The 15,807-nt window shown below is 49.3% G+C and overlaps 1 protein-coding gene across 1 annotated transcript; it reads left to right on the top strand.

Annotated features, from left to right (window-relative positions):
* The first annotated feature begins 14,284 nt into the window (after positions 1-14,284).
* Positions 14,285-15,326, top strand: LOC109754511 (transcription factor MYB30). The gene has a single exon (XM_020313418.3). It carries the CDS (start codon positions 14,390-14,392, stop codon positions 15,143-15,145), a length of 756 nt encoding a protein of 251 aa, XP_020169007.1. The 5' UTR covers positions 14,285-14,389; the 3' UTR covers positions 15,146-15,326.
* The last annotated feature ends 481 nt before the right edge of the window (positions 15,327-15,807 follow it).

Genomic DNA, 15,807 nt, shown 5'->3' with positions numbered 1-15,807 from the left:
CGAATGCAGCTCCAACAGGGTCTTCGTTGTTTTCGGCGTCGCCCAGAGTACTACTTTCTCCGGTGCCAGTGTTGCCATCTTTTGAGCGACGAGGCTTTGAACGGCGTTTAGGCCGTCGATGCTTGGACTGTGTCTCAGAAGGTTTATTCGCAACTGGATCTTCTTTGTCATTGTCGCTAGTTTTTTTAGGTGTGTCAACCATGTACACATCGTATGAAGAGGTGGCCGTCCAACGTCCAGTGAATGGCGGGTCTTGGCCTTGCTCTTGTCGACATCGGCCTCCATACCGTCGATGTCTTTGGAGCCATAATCAAGCACGTCGGTTAAGTCATCGACAGTGGCTATGAAGTGGGTGGCGGGTGGGAAGCAAAATTCCCCATCCTCAGCTTCTAGCACGAACCGAACATAGTTTGGCTGTGAGTCCTTCTCCAAGGACAAATTCTTTAAAGAGTTTAGCACATCACCCAAAGGTGAGTGCTGGAAGATGTCTGCGGCGCTGAATTCGAAAATCGATAACAGATCCAGCTCGGTGTCCGCAAGCGTACATGGTCCGGAACTTATAGCCGAAGACGAGTCCGGAGTTCCGTTGACGCAGATATTGCAGGGTGTCGAGTCTGTGTGCGGCTCCAACGCCGCGGACTCTATGGCCTCGGATGGCACGATCCGCTCCAGCTCTAAGGCCGTTGCAGCAACAGGAACCATCTCCTGGATGTGACCCGATGACAGATTTAAGTCATGTTCATCGGAGCGAGGGGGAGCGATCGTCGCGGTCTCGAATCCGTCGAAGACCAAGTCTCTGCGGATGTCCGCGACGTAGTTCAAGCTTCCGAATCTGACCTGATGGCCAGGGGCGTAACTATCGATCTGCTCCAGGTGGCCAAGCGAGTTGGCCCGCAGTACGAAGCCGCCGAACACAAAGATCTGTCCGGGGAGGAAGGTTTCTCCCTGGACAACGTCACTATGGACGATTGAAGGGGCCATCGAACCTTTCGTCGACGCCATAGTCGAACTCTCAATGAAAGCACCAATGTCGGTGTCAAAACCGGCGGATCTCAGGTAGGGGGTCCCGAACTGCGCGTCTAAGGTCGATGGTTGCAGGAGACGGGGGACACGATGTTTACCCAGGTTCGGGCCCTCTCTATGGAGGTAATACCCTACTTCCTGCTTGATTGATCTTAATGAATATGAGTGTTACAAGAGTTGATCTACCACGAGATCGTAATGGCTAAACCCTAGAGGCCTAACCTGTATGACTATGGTAATGAATGTGTCCTATCCGTACTACGCCCTCTGGTTTATATAGACACCGGAGGGATCTAGGGTTACATAGAGTCAGTTACATAAGAAGGAATCTTCATAGTTGGTCGCCTAGCTTGCCTTCCACGCCAAGGAGACTCCAATCCGGTCACGGGTATAGTCTTCGGTCTTCATGTCTTCACAGTCCATCAGTTCGGCCCACGGATAACAGTCCGGACTCCCGAGGACCCATTAGTCCAGGACTCCCTCGGCGGGGTCGGGGGCGGCGGGGGGTCGGGGGCGTCAGGGGCGGTGGTGGTCGGGGGCGGTGGGGGTCGGGGGCGGCGGGGACGGTGGTGTTCGGCGGCGGGGGCGGCGGGCACTGGTGAGGTGAGGGAGAGAGAGGGGTGGGGCGCGGGGCCGACCGTTTTTTAGTTAGGTTTAATTTCTTTGCCATCTGCTGCTAGCAGACGGCAAAGAGCGTAGCTAGTGGGGTGGGGCCGGGGGAAATGACCGTTAGGTTGGCTATTCTCTTTGTCGTTTGCTAGCAGACGACAAAGAAAGTGGTCGTTAGGTGGTTCTCATTAGGGGGCCACCCTTCCTCTTTGCCGTCTGCTAGCAGACGGCAAAGCTTCTATGATGTCTGCTAGCATACGACAAAGAGCTGGCTGACGGCAAACATGATCTTTGTCGCCAGCTCTTTCTTTGCCATCGGTTTTTTGTAAGCTGATGGCAAAGACCTTCTTTGCCATCAGCTAGCAGACGGCAAAGAGCTGGCTGACGGTAAACATCCTGATTCCAGTAGTGTTGGTGGGATTTGTGAGTGAAGGACTTGTGCAATTTGTGTGCTCTTGCCACAACATTAGTTGCGTTGGGGTCTCCACGAGGATTCATGAAAGTGAATGTTGAGTAGTTTATTACTCTTGGGTGCTTGCTACCCTAGAGCTTGTTCCTCTTGGATGCTTGAGTGCCTTAGATGATTGGTGTTGTCACAGAGCTAAATCATTGTGGTGTAAAGCTTTATGAGGCTTCAGGAGCCTCCAATCAAGTTGTGTTGAGTGCCCTAGGTAATGTATATGGGTTGGGTGGCCGCCCTCAAGGGTCTCCAATTGTATGGGCTCGGTGACTTCTCTCAAGGGTCCCTTAGTGGAGTCATGACACCTTTTATTGTGCGTGGGCGTGAGGAGAATACAATGAGCCACATGTGACGCTTGGGGAGCAATGTGCCTCCACAACGCTCTAACGGAGATTTAGCATCCGCAATTTTATTTAGGTTTTTTGCTTGGTAAATTAACCGCTAGTTTTATTCGCGTTTATTCAAGCCTAAATTGTAATTGTTTTAAAACGCCTATTCACCCCCTCTAGGCGACATCCACGTCCTTTGAGTTACGACTTTAGAAATTAGAAAAATAGTTTGTGCCTTGTAATTTACCTGGCTGGTTTAATTAGACAATTATATAATTAAATATTACACCCTCCCGGTGGCGCATCAACGGCACTCCTCCACGGTGCGTCCCTGCGGCTGCGGCTGGACATAGCTTCATGCAACGCAAAACCACCGCCACTCGGGAAGAAAACGTCATCTCTTTCGATGGCCAGGAGGAGTAGCTGTCGCACCAAGGAAGTGGCACTCGACGGAAGCTGTTGAACTCCCCCCTCGACAACCACTTCGTCCTTCCACTTTGGCGGTGTGGCGGCACGGAGTGCAGTCGAAGCATATTGTTCTGCATTGTATCATCGCCAGTAGTGATTGCGGAGGTGGAGGGACCTTCAACGCAATCGTGACCCTTGGTCTTGGTCTCTAGAGGCGCTTTCGCAGCCGGTGACGGGAGATGACATGTAATATGGATGTTGTATGTTGAGTATAGAAAAAGTTTTAAGATCAAACATGAAGCAACCGACACGACACTTCGGCTACAAACCTCATCCATTTCGTCACAACTTGTGCAAAACCTTCTCCATCCATAGCCTATTGTAATCATACATTCATAAAACTGAAGTTCCAATTTGCATTTTATTGGTTTTATTTTTTATTAATATGAATATGGTTAAAGAAGAGTCAACAAATTCTTTCTTTTTACAAAGTTATAAAAAAGACTGATAGATCAAAAGTTACTGATATGTAACTTTATCAGCTGCAAGGTGTAAAAGAAAACCTTTATCAGATGCTTTAAATTGGAACTGTGGTAAGTTGGCCCCTAGCTTATACCTCGAACCACTTACTTGTGGCGGGTACAGTATATGCTCACCATTAGTATTTCAAATACCAGTGATGGATCAATATTTGCAGCCGTCATTTACATGAGTGCCAAAATACCAGTGGCGGGGGTAAAATTTTCACTGATAATTGATCATCCATGGCGGGCACGACTTTGCTTCCGGTATTGGTATTTAGGCATAATGGGTGCAAAAGGGTGTCTGCCACTAGTAAACTCCACCCGGGCAAGTAGTTCTACAATATTGTACTGCTTGTAAGAGCATCTCCAATGTCAACCCTTAAACTGCCCGCATACGTCTGGACCATGCGGTCCGAAGGTGTTGTGCCATACAACACGAGTCTATATCGGTCTATTCGGCGGTCCGGACGCACTTTCTCCCGCAAAGTGGTAATAAAAGAGTGGGGAGGGGGGTTGCGGGAGTTCGGACAACACCCACGTTAGACTCCGATACCCGAGGTGCATTAAATCCCCCCTCACGGTCTCATTTTCGTCCACTCCATTCCTTCTCCCTCTTACTTTCCGTCCGCACCCTTCACCTCCGCCGCCGCCATTGTACCTCTTCGGCTGCCACAAATGCATTATCGGACGTCCGCCACTAGCACCGACGCGCCCGCTTGCCTTTACGACGGCGTTGTCCACCTTGGAGTCGTTTGTACCCAGGTACACTCCCCCCTCCCGTGTCGACGACCTCCACGGCGGACACCACGCCACACAAGTGTTCGGTCAAATGTCATTTAGCTTAGTTTTGGATGCCATGTCGTTTTTTCATAGTACGAAGGATGACGGGGTACTCGACCATGGGGGATTAGCTGTTGTGCGATGCGTGATTGGCTGTATCTGCAGATTTCGTCGGCAGGAGCAGAAGGGGTCCTTCTGACAACAAGTGCATGAATCTTTACACGCACGAAAGCACATTGCCCTACGACATGCACATTATTCAAGAACACAATGTGAATTGTTATTGTATCGCCGGTACGCTATCCAGACTAGCGTCAACAAGTTTTTGTCACGTGGTTCGCCAGCATGAGGCAAGGTGGCCATTGCACGCGTTAGAGGACGAGATTGGAAATTTTGTTTATTTTGCTCAACTTGTTTAAATCATTCATTCACTCAATGTTGGTGTACACATTATGTAGCCCACACACGCTGTCGTGATTACCACAGGACAGAGAGTCGATCATTTACGTACACACTGTTGGATGAAGCTGAAGGACAGTATATGCGGGACGACATGCTCTGGACATCTGGATAATCTCGTCGAATTTGAGACATTGTTGCCCTATACTTAATTTACATACTATGTATGAATGATTTATGGTATTATCTATCCGAACTTTGCCGAATATCGGCTGGTTTACACGAATTTTGTCAGGTTAATTCAAATGCGGGTTGAAATGTATGTGGGCACCGTTGGATGGCGGTGTCCGGCATCAGCGTTCGTAGACTGGTCCCCTATCTGCGGACATATCCCGAAGCAAATTTAACAGTCAGCGTTGGAGATGCGACCGAAAAACCCTGTCATTCTTCTTGTGCCTCGATCTTTGTCCAATAATTTACAAGAGTGCTACTCCTAAATTACGAGCCAATTAAGGATCTTACTACCTGACACAGAGCAAAATCATAGTAATCACCCATATAGTAATTAGCTTACTGAATCACAATTAAGTCACGCTAGACCATTCGAAGTGACACGGTTTGCAGAGGACACCATTGCAGAAGTGGTTTGAATTTCGGCCGGAAAAACGGATTTCGACCGAATTTTGGCCATCTCGGCCTGGGGCAAAAATCTATCTTTCGTTGAAATTGGTCAAATTTAACAAATTTTGGTCAAATTTTAGTCAAATTTCAGTCAAGTTTTGGTCAAATTTCGGCCGAAATTTTTAAAAATGGCCGAAATTTGGCCATCTCGGCCTGAGGCGAGAAAAATCACAAACCGAAAATCGAGACACATCGGAGCTAGCTCGCGCGCGTCAGCACTGCGCTGGATATGATCGATGGACGACTCCGGCGTATGAAACATGACAGTGGTCAGTGGTCGCAAATGTTTGAAGCATCTCAATATGTATTGTATACTCTGTTCAGCTGGGTCTCTACTCTATATCCACCAGTCCAGGGCAGCTTCTAAGCTTTAGTTTGACTCGCTGGGGCCATACACGAAGCCCCGTTGACACTTTGACCGTTGAGCTAGCTGCATGAAGCATCGATTCTGTGGTCCTATCTTTCAAACGTAAATCTCTCCACGTTATTTTAAGGGAACCGAGCTGTTTTCTTCTACACCTAAGTCCTATCGAGCTGAATTTGTCGCACGGCATTTCCCACTTGGTCCTGCTAACTCGATCCATCGTCTCCTCCACATTCAGTGAACCGATCGTTTTCGCCCATACAATATGGTCCATGCACGACTGTCACATGCATAGTAGGAGTTTTTTTTTTACTTACCTAGTTTGATACGGAGCTGCTTGATGACTTGATTCTAGCTAGATTGAGCGGCCAGGCGTCGCCGGCGGCGGCGGGGACTCCGGATCCTTCCACTCGTGTGGGGCTGATGCGGGCCAGCGCCCCCGGGCCGGACGCCACAACGGGTGGCGACGGCGCTCCGGCGATTCCATTCCTCTGCGGTAGGCGGCTTCATGTTATGGTGCGTCGTGGTCGTTAGGGACGGCGGTGGCGTAACCGGATCGGTCGGCGGTGGCGTGGCCGGATCTGGGCCTAGGCGTGGGCCTTGGTCCCTGGATTGCGGTCAGCGCGGTGGCGGTTGTGACATGTCGCCGGCTTGGTGGACCCGCCGGGATTCTACCCTTGTCTGGTCCATGAGAGCGCAGGCAATTTCGAGGGAAACTCTAGATCTTTTGGGGATCGAACGATGGCGGTGCTTTTCCGTCGTAGTCCCTCTTCATAGCATCGTTTTAGAGTTTGCTCCGGTTGAAGGAACCAACGACGCCGGCGGCGCACGCCTGGTGGCGCAACTGCCGATGAAAATCGTGCCGACTACGGGCATGGCGGATGATGGCGGCGTCTTAGATGTCGTTTCCTTGTCGAGGCATCGTCGTTGCAGTTTGCGTCATCAGGCTCGGGATGCTCCGGAGGAAACTTTAGATCTGGGTCTCCCGGATCGGACAATGATGACGTTCGCAGTATGGCTTTTCTTCCTGCGGGCATCGTTTTGGAGAAAATAATGGCTGGAGGGGACAAGAGGAGGAGCGGTGTTGCATCTACCGCAAAGCCGACGGCGGATCATGGCGGCATGGCGATGCGGAGTTTCGGCGACGGGCGCGTGTGGATGGACATGTGCAGGATGATGGCGTTGTCTGACGCCGTGGTGGCGTCGACGGCAGGCCTAGCAAGTTTGGTGCGTCAGTATCTGCTCTGGAGATGGATCGGTGGTTGATGGTGGCAGCGGCCTTTGAGACTGCGTTAGACCGGTGTGTGACCCAGTGGGCATTGGCTTGGTTGAGGCATTCGGCTTTGGATGTTAGATTTTTGTGCGATGTTTGTTTGGTATTAAGCTTGATTTGGCACCCTTCATCAAGGGGATAGCAGTAGCGATAGGTGTGCTGCCAAGACGGTGACTTTAGGCATACTGATGTATTATTTTGTAAGATTTTTATAAATAATTAATGAAATGATTGTAGGTATCGTTAGATACAGAGACCCGGTATCACCATTTTGAGAAAAAAAGATTGAGCAGGTCTCGATTTCATGGAGGTTGGCCCTGTCATTTTCCGCAGCCGCGATCAGGCCCTGGCTCGTCTAGATTTTCGGGAGGTTTCGTCGGGCACTTTTTCTCGTGCACTGTTCGGGAGATGCTGACGGATAGAGACCGAACGTCTGCCTCAAACAGAGAGAGAGACCGAACGTGGTGCGGACTATGCTTCTTTGACCAAATTACTTGAAGAAATTTGGTTCATTCGGAAAATCAAATTCTCTGTACTATTAACTCTACCCCAAATTACTTATACTTGTTAATTACTCCCTTCGTTTCTAAATATTTGTTTTTTTAGATATTTCAAATGACATCACATATAGATGTATGTAGACATATTTTAGAGCGTAGATTCACTCATTTTGTTTCGTATGTAATCACTTATTGAAATCTCTAGAAAGATACATACTTCCTCCGTCCCATAATGTAAGACTTTTTTGACACTCAAAAAACGTCTTACATTATGGGACGGAAGGAGTATTTAGGAACGGAGGGAGTAGGTCTTAGCAGAGGGAGGGAGTACGTTTTTAGGAAAGCCACTAAATCGAAACGACACAGACATATATGGTCTGTTTGAAGACGTTTCCCCACGTGCTTAGCATAGTACTCCCTTCATTTCACAATGTAGTGCGTCCACGCTTCTTGAGATCCAAATTTGACCGTAAATTTAACCAATAAGACCGACTGCGACGGGAGCAAAAATTATATCACTGAATTCATATCGAAAATACGAATTCAGTGTTATAATTTTTGCTCCAGTCGCAGTCGGTCTCAGCAGTTAAATTTACGTTCAAACTTGAATCTTGAAAAGTGCAGGCGCATTACATTGTGGAATGAAGAGAGTATATACAGCTGAAGTGGTTGAGGTTACATGTTTCTAAAGTGCAAGATCGTCGGCAGCCGTGCTACAGTGCACATCTGCATATATACCAGCTCATACGTATTGCATGACAGTTGACGCAATCTGACATTAAAACCGTCTAGGACTATGAGGAAGCAGTCTGTGCCAAGCTAGTCGATCTACTTGGTTTATCATTTCAATCAATCAAGGAGCTGCAAAGCTGGGCCTCTCTTGCTTGAATTGTTCAGTGAGCCATCAACAGCGCGTCGATTGCAAGCGAAGCGCACGGATTCGCAACGTCTTGACAGAGACCAAATCAACTCACAAAGCCCAACTTGATTGAGCCGACCTCGTCTAATATTTTCACTCCATGTGATCACGCAAGTGCCGAAGGGGAAAAGTAGTTTGAACTTTGAACTTGGATGCTCGCCCCACGCCGATGACTCTAGCCACGGCCGGAGATGCAAACTGTAATAGGAGATCTACGGCTCTTCCCACGAAGAGTGAAAACAGGAAAGAAAGTAAAACAAAAATGCGACTCCTACGCTTTCCATTACGGGACCATTTTTCTATCCCAGGCAAAGCAGTTCAATAGTATGGCAATGAAAAAGTTGTAGTTCGTTCAAACAGCTCCACTGAAACGGTCGACTGCATCCACAATACAACTTGTCATTCGTTTGTTAGTCCACCTGGAAAGGGAAACCGTTAGAAATAGTGTAAAGTTCGGATCTAGGAGTACTTTTGAAGACTGATGTGCAATCAGTCGAGGCGTTCGACAAGGTGGATTGAACGGCGCTTTGGTCTTTTTCCTCTTCTTTTTTAACATGGGAAGGGGGTCAGAAGGTCTCAAAGCTGACATTAATTAAACACAAAAGTTTTTCACAATATTGGGAAAAGGATCATAGAAAAGGAAATTACAATCATGTCCTCCCATTTTACATTTTAGTACCCCTGGGAAAAGAAGAACACAATCGCGTCTTGTATCTTTCGGCGACCTCGTCAAAGATTTCTTGACCACCATCTCTTGCCACAACATTGCATACATGGCAAGGAGAGAAGGGTCTCCGATTGAAGACATGAGCCTTGGGATTTGCCGGCAAATCCGTTTGAAGACAGAATTGCAACCAAGACACCCAAAACACTGCCCTGCAGTTTTTTTTCGCAGATCAAAATCATGCAGCATGCCACATTCTTTGGAATTCCATGGTTTAACTTTTAACGAATGACTAGTTCCTTCTAGCTCCTCTCTTTAGTCCAAATATCCAATTCAAAACTCATACACTAATTTAAGTGTTTGTTGTTCCCAATGATGATATTTTCAACTTATTATAATACTCAATGTTAAGACCCAAATTTCAACTTCAAACTTTCAGTTTCAGACGTTCACACTTCCTATTGATGAAACTGTCAACTAAATATATTTTAATCTAATTTAGCATTCTACTTTTCCAATGAGAAATGATAGAACTCTACTACGTGTATTTATAATTTCCATTGTATTAGTAGTAAAAAAATTCAGAGTTAGCAGGCTGTTAACTACCCTAGAAAGAAAGCTAAGCTACTAAATGAAGCCGATTAAACAAAACTAAAACCAAGAACTTCCATAGCCTCGTGCTGTCACACCCCATAGATCTGGAGCTGGATGGCACAATTAAGAGCATCTACAGCTAGACTTGACAAATCTGACCCTCTATACGTCCACAGACGCGCCCGGGCACGCCCGCGGACACATCCGGACGTGCCCACGCACGCCCGCGGACGCATCTGAACGGGCCCTCATATATATTTCGCTCGCAACATTCACGTATTTCAAATCCGGACTCTCAAACCCATGCAAATCCATGCACATCGATCATACAAGCCAATGTCGCATGTAAATAACAAATGTTGGTGCCGAGCATAGATAGTGTTTAAATAAAATTTATTTTAAGTGCACAACTCAAACATTAGCTGCTTGGTTTCCATTGCGGGTCCACATGTGCTCCAAAAGATCATTGAGTAGTTGTGTGTGCACCTGATGATCTCGAAGATTCTAATGCATCTGCAGAAAGTTGAGAATAGTCATGCGCATTTGGTTCTCTGAGATACAAAGGTCCAAACACCTCCACACGGCGCGGGCAAACTAAACAGTAGTCTTCAGGTATGTGCTCTTCCCCATCCTGACCATCTCACCAGCGGCATCTGCAGTAGTACCCAGTGCAAGCATCCTCAGAGTAGCCGTGCACTTCTGCTTGACAGAGAAAGAGTTGTCCGCAGCAATCCCTTGTGAGCTTGAAGTAGTCACCGTGTGCCTCCACTCCCTCCACAATGCGCAAAAACAATGGTTTTCGCATGCGAAAACGACGACGAAACCATGGATCATCCAGGAAAAGTAAGCCCAGGAGCAAAGTAGTGCCTGTGCAGTAGCTTTGCTCTGGACACACTATCCCGGTTGATCGCTCTTCTCCCTTAGATTGAGCCCTTGAAGTTGAAAATATGTTCACTTGCCGGTCCATTTCTCCTTGCATGCTCATTAGCATGATCATTTCCACTTCTTCGTCCAAATCCGAGGAATCGAAGAACTCATCTTGAATCATTTGATCAAGCTCCGTCGATCCATACTCCTCGTCCTACGAAGCATCGGAATCCATCATTTTCCCTAATAAAATCACAAAAAGTCAGGCAAGAGAATGTGTCAAACACATCAAGCGCAAGGCGGAGCCAGAGAGTTGCCAGACGTACTGCGGTGGCGTCCGGACCGGCCACGACGTCCCACCCGACGGAGGACGGGACGGAGGACTGCTCTGCCGGAGCTGGCGGCGCAGAGGCTAGGAACGGCTGCGGAGCGCGCGCAGCAGTGAAGCTGCGAGACGGATGACACAGAGGAGGAAGGAGAGACGAGGGAGCAAATGGATCCGGCAGGTCTGAGGGTGATTTGGTGAAATTTACGGTGGGGTCAGGGTATCGAGTTTGACATGGCGGGCGTGCCCGGGCACCCCCATACCCGTCACATATTTGGGCTGCATATGAGGGGTGCCGGTCAGCTCAAACGTTTGAGGCCCATTTGGGTCAAGATTTCATGATCGGACAGTGACCGGGCGGCCTGCCCGGGCGTATGAGGCGGGTTTGAGGCGCCCAGCTGTAGATGCTCTAACATCACAAGCCACACACGTGATCCCGTTATGACAAGGCCCTTTGTTGCATGCCACAACCAGAGACCACTTGTCGTCGAGCATCGCCGCCCAACCTGGAAACCGGGATAGCAGGCCATAGCTCCAACTATAACGCGTTGTAGGGACATGATGCATCACAACTAGAGTCGAGGATGGAGGGGACATCATAGCTGGAGTCAAGGATGGAAGGCACATGGTGCCAGATCCGAGGCACTCGGCGTAGATTGTCGACTAGGTTGCAGATGGACACGAGATTGGGAGGTGGAGGAAGGGTGAGACACACTCGAGAATGAGATGACGACGGTGGCAAGGGGGCAGGGCAGCTACTACATGGGCTCTTTTGTTGGGGTGGGGGTGTCGGGGAATCGCGGAGTCGCTAGGAGCTACCCGGGAGGCTAGGGGGACCAGAATTCTCCCAACAATCCAGGAAGTAGAGTTTCCTTGACCTTTGCATCCCAGTGCATAGGCTAGAGTTTCTGGTTTTGAAACAAAGAGTTGCAAGTGGATATTTGCTTGTAATCGGAACCATGGAGCATGACGTATTCTTTGGTAACAATATGAAATATTGTTCAAATCGAATCCATGAAACATGCCATATTCTTTGATAATTTCATGCTTTACTTTTTTTAAATGACTAGTTCTTTCTTAAGCATGAGTGTTAACCTTTTTTTAAGTAAAGGAGGTCAAACCTCCGGCCTCTGCATCAATCGATGCATGCAGCCATATTTATTAATTATTCCGCAAACGTCTGATAAAAATATACATCAATCCACCTGAAGCCACCACTCACACCTACAAACTTGATAACATATCGGGGCCAACATCCGGTGCAGCCTACCTAATGCGAACACTACATGCATACATTTTAGAAGCCGCCGTCATCATCGGACCACTGACACATCTTCAAGAGAGAGATCCGCATTTTCCTTGCCAGTCCTGACATCCGTCGACGCCACCACGACGCCCAACGGCGCCACCACCCTGTGCTTGTCCGTCCAGACGTGAAGGCTCACGAAGATACGTCGTGCGTAGCACCTGGCAACCAGACATGACTCAGTGTAGCACCTGTCGGCCAGGCATAGCTTGACAGCTCCATCAAATCTCCATGCAAGACGAAGCCGCTCCACCTCCTGCCTTTGTCTTCCAGCGCTGCTCCACAAACGATGCTCCCAAGAGAGAGACGACACTGTAGTACCGTAATCATCCAATCTGAAAGACCAGATCCTAGGGTTTTCCCCGAAGCAGCACGAGTGGGTCGACGATAGTTACACGACGATGTCTTCATCAAGGTAACGGCGCAAAACACCGCCATCGCCCGCCAAAGGCTCGGTTTTCACCGGCAACTATATCTCCCCAACTCGTAGCTGGGACTAGATGACGAATCTCGAGATCCAACCACCCAGCCGCAGGCCGCCCACCTCTGACGGAAGAGATGACCACCACCGCCGGCTGCACCGGTGAGAACAGATCTAACCGGAGGTGCCGCCGACGTGACCACCAGGCCCTCCACACCGCCGCTGCCGATCCAAAGGCAGATGGTGCGCCGCCACCGCCGACCACAGCGCCGCCACCGATCCAGAGGCAGATGGCGTGCCGCCGCCCGAACAGGGCAGGCCGCCGCGCCTGCAGCGCGCGCCGCCTCTGACGCCGCCGCGCCACAGCCATCACCGTCGCCAACACTGCCACCACAGTCGCCATTAGGACGCCGGCCGGCCGCCATACCGCCGTAGTCCAAATTTGAGACGTCGTGAACGAGATCAACGCCGCCGCGATCCAGATCGGGGTCACACCCTCGAGGCAGGGCGCCCCGCGTCACCCTATGATCCGCGAGAGGGAGGAATGCCTCCGCCGCCGCCGTCGCACGCACAGGCTATGCCCGGCGCGGACCACCGACGGCGGCGGAGTGAAGGAAGAGGAAGGAGCGGTAACCTGGCGGTTAGGGTTGGAGCCCCTCGGTCGCCCGCGTAGGGGGCGACGGAGAGGAGGGAGCGGAAGGAGCCCACAAGCGTTAACTTTGAACTCGAAACTTCCACTTCTCAACTTACATAATGATTCCCGCAAAAAAGAAACTTACATAATGATTCAAGCGCTCGCTATTCCTAATGATCGGCTTCTCGACTTATGAAGATACTTTCCACATATTAGTATAAAACTAGATGTTAAGACTCAAGTTTCAACTCGAGATTTCCGATTCTCGTGCTTAGTAATTAGGATGTCCACACTTCCTATTGGTAAAACAGCCAACTAAATATATTTTATTCTGCAATTTAACATTCTACTTTTTTGACGGAAATGATGTGCCTTTATAAGAAAAAAGCTAGGCTGCTAAATGAAGTATCCTGGTGGCTGCGTGGCGTTCTACTTGAGATCTCCATATTTGGGCTTCCAGTAATATAAAGTCCATGTTTGAATACTCTAACTTAGTTAGGGGTTAGAGTTAGATTCTAACAAACTAATCCTGAACTAACTCTAACCAAAGAGGTGTTTGGATGGCAGGGTTAGATGAAGCGCGGATACGGTGAGGCGCTTTCATGGGCGGTGCGAGAGGGAAGGAGGGAGAGGACGAAAAGCTTCGAGGAAGTGGGGAAGGATCTGCTGTGGGGAGAGCGAGAGAAAAAGATGTTTTTTAGTGGTCATAAGAAGAACTAATCCAAATAAGAATCTCTTGAAATCTAACCCAAACTAACCCTTCTGTTTGAATATTTTTAGGTTAGTTAAGTCCAAACTAACCCAGACTAACTCAACCCATGGACCCACCAAAGAATGGTGATTTTTTTCACCGGTTAGTTAATTATAAACACTCAAAGAAAGTTAATTAAACGGAATTGCCTGTACCATGCAACCAGAAACACATCATCATCTCCCGTAGAGAAAAAAGAATCACATCATATCATTCCATATACTTTTTCAAACCGGCAGAGCAGGGTACACACGCATTCCTGAATCCTGACCCACAAACTACTCCATCGTTTTCCAACAATAGAAAAAGAACTACTTGGATATAACGCCCACTATTCTCCCTCGTTTTGTCAGCCAATGGTCCCTGCTCGGAACCTGCCCCAATTGACCACGTTTTGCCATCGCCGCGCGCCGAGCATAAATAGCGCAACGTCTGAGCAGCTCAGCTCAGGCAGCCATTTCCCTTCGGACCAGCGTCAACACACTGAACGATCCATCCATCACACACTTGACCGAGAAAGAGAACGGGAGAGGTGCAGAGGAGTGAGCAAAGCTAGCAATGGTGAGGGCTCCCTGCTGCGAGAAGATGGGGCTCAAGAGGGGCCCGTGGACGGCGGAGGAGGACATGACCCTGGTGGCTCACATCGAGCAGCACGGGCACAGCAACTGGCGGGCGCTGCCGAAGCAGGCCGGCCTGCTGCGCTGCGGCAAGAGCTGCCGCCTCCGGTGGATCAACTACCTGCGCCCCGACATCAAGCGCGGCAACTTCACCAGCGAGGAGGAAGACGCCATCATCCAGCTCCACGCCATGCTCGGCAACAGATGGTCCACCATTGCCGCCAGGCTGCCTGGGAGGACGGACAACGAGATCAAGAACGTCTGGCACACACACCTCAAGAAGCGACTCGAGTCCTCGTCCAAGCCGTCCGGCCAGGCAGCGCCTAAGCGCAAAGCCAAGAAACCTGCTGTGTCTGCGAGCGCGCTCGAGGGCCCGACCTCCAAGCCGGCGTCGTCACCCGGGCAGTCCCTCTCGATGTCGCCGGGGAAGTCCCTCTCGACATCGTCTGCCACCGACTACTCGATGGCCTCCTCGTTGGAGAACACGGGCAGCTCTTCTTCCTCGGAGGAGTTCCAGATCGACGACAGTTTCTGGTCGGAGACACTGGGGATGTCGGTGGACAACTCCGGTTCCGGGATGGAAATCAGCGACACCTTCGGCGTAGATAGCGCATCGCCGTCGAGCAACGATGAGATGGACTTCTGGGTCACGCTGTTCATGCAGGCTGGTGACATGCAGAGTTTGTCACAGATTTAGGCCTCATTCGGTTTGAAGAAAGTAGGATTTAGAAATAGTATTGGAAGTTGATAGGATGACACTTGTCATCCTAAAAAATTGTCTTGCCTTGCTGTTACGCACAAAATGAGGTTTGAGTGAATAGATAGATTTCCCTCAAAACACAAGAAATGAATAGTATTCCTGTGAAATTGATGAAAAAGGGTCTCTCCGCTTTATATTATAAAACAACAACCAACCAATACAACCAGCTCGCTGGGGCCGCAGCACAAACAACCGTATTCCTATGAAATTCTCGTATGCGTTTCCTACAATCCGAATGCATACATGAATGGTCGGCTTGTTGGACGGAGGTCTAGGACCCTCATGTGCAAGATTGATTGTGGAAGTGACTACAAATAAGAGAGGGGCTTGTAGAGAGGCTGTCAAACTTGCGACAACTGAGAAACACTCGAAAACTCCACTGCATGCAGATGCAAAGCCAAAACACAACTGCCTCAGTGTCACATTGGATCTTACAGACATCAAGGCAAAAACCAACATATTATGTGAGCTTGAGATGAACTTCCTAATGGTGTCCTACATAAGGTGGTGCTAACCACGTCGGCCCCCAACATGGGTTGGGCCGAGGACCCCCAAACTACCAACCAGTTGGCCACACTTTTCAGGCCACATGACGTACT

Source organism: Aegilops tauschii, chromosome 6 (genome assembly GCF_002575655.3).
Source record: "Aegilops tauschii subsp. strangulata cultivar AL8/78 chromosome 6, Aet v6.0, whole genome shotgun sequence".
NCBI classification, from domain to species: Eukaryota; Viridiplantae; Streptophyta; class Magnoliopsida; order Poales; family Poaceae; genus Aegilops; species Aegilops tauschii.
This window is presented reverse-complemented; position numbering and strand designations above follow the sequence as displayed.

Bases quoted from the DNA above. Each gene is read 5' to 3' on its own strand.
- LOC109754511 (XM_020313418.3), top strand. From the start codon at position 14,390: ATGGTGAGGGCTCCCTGCTGCGAGAAGATGGGGCTCAAGAGGGGCCCG.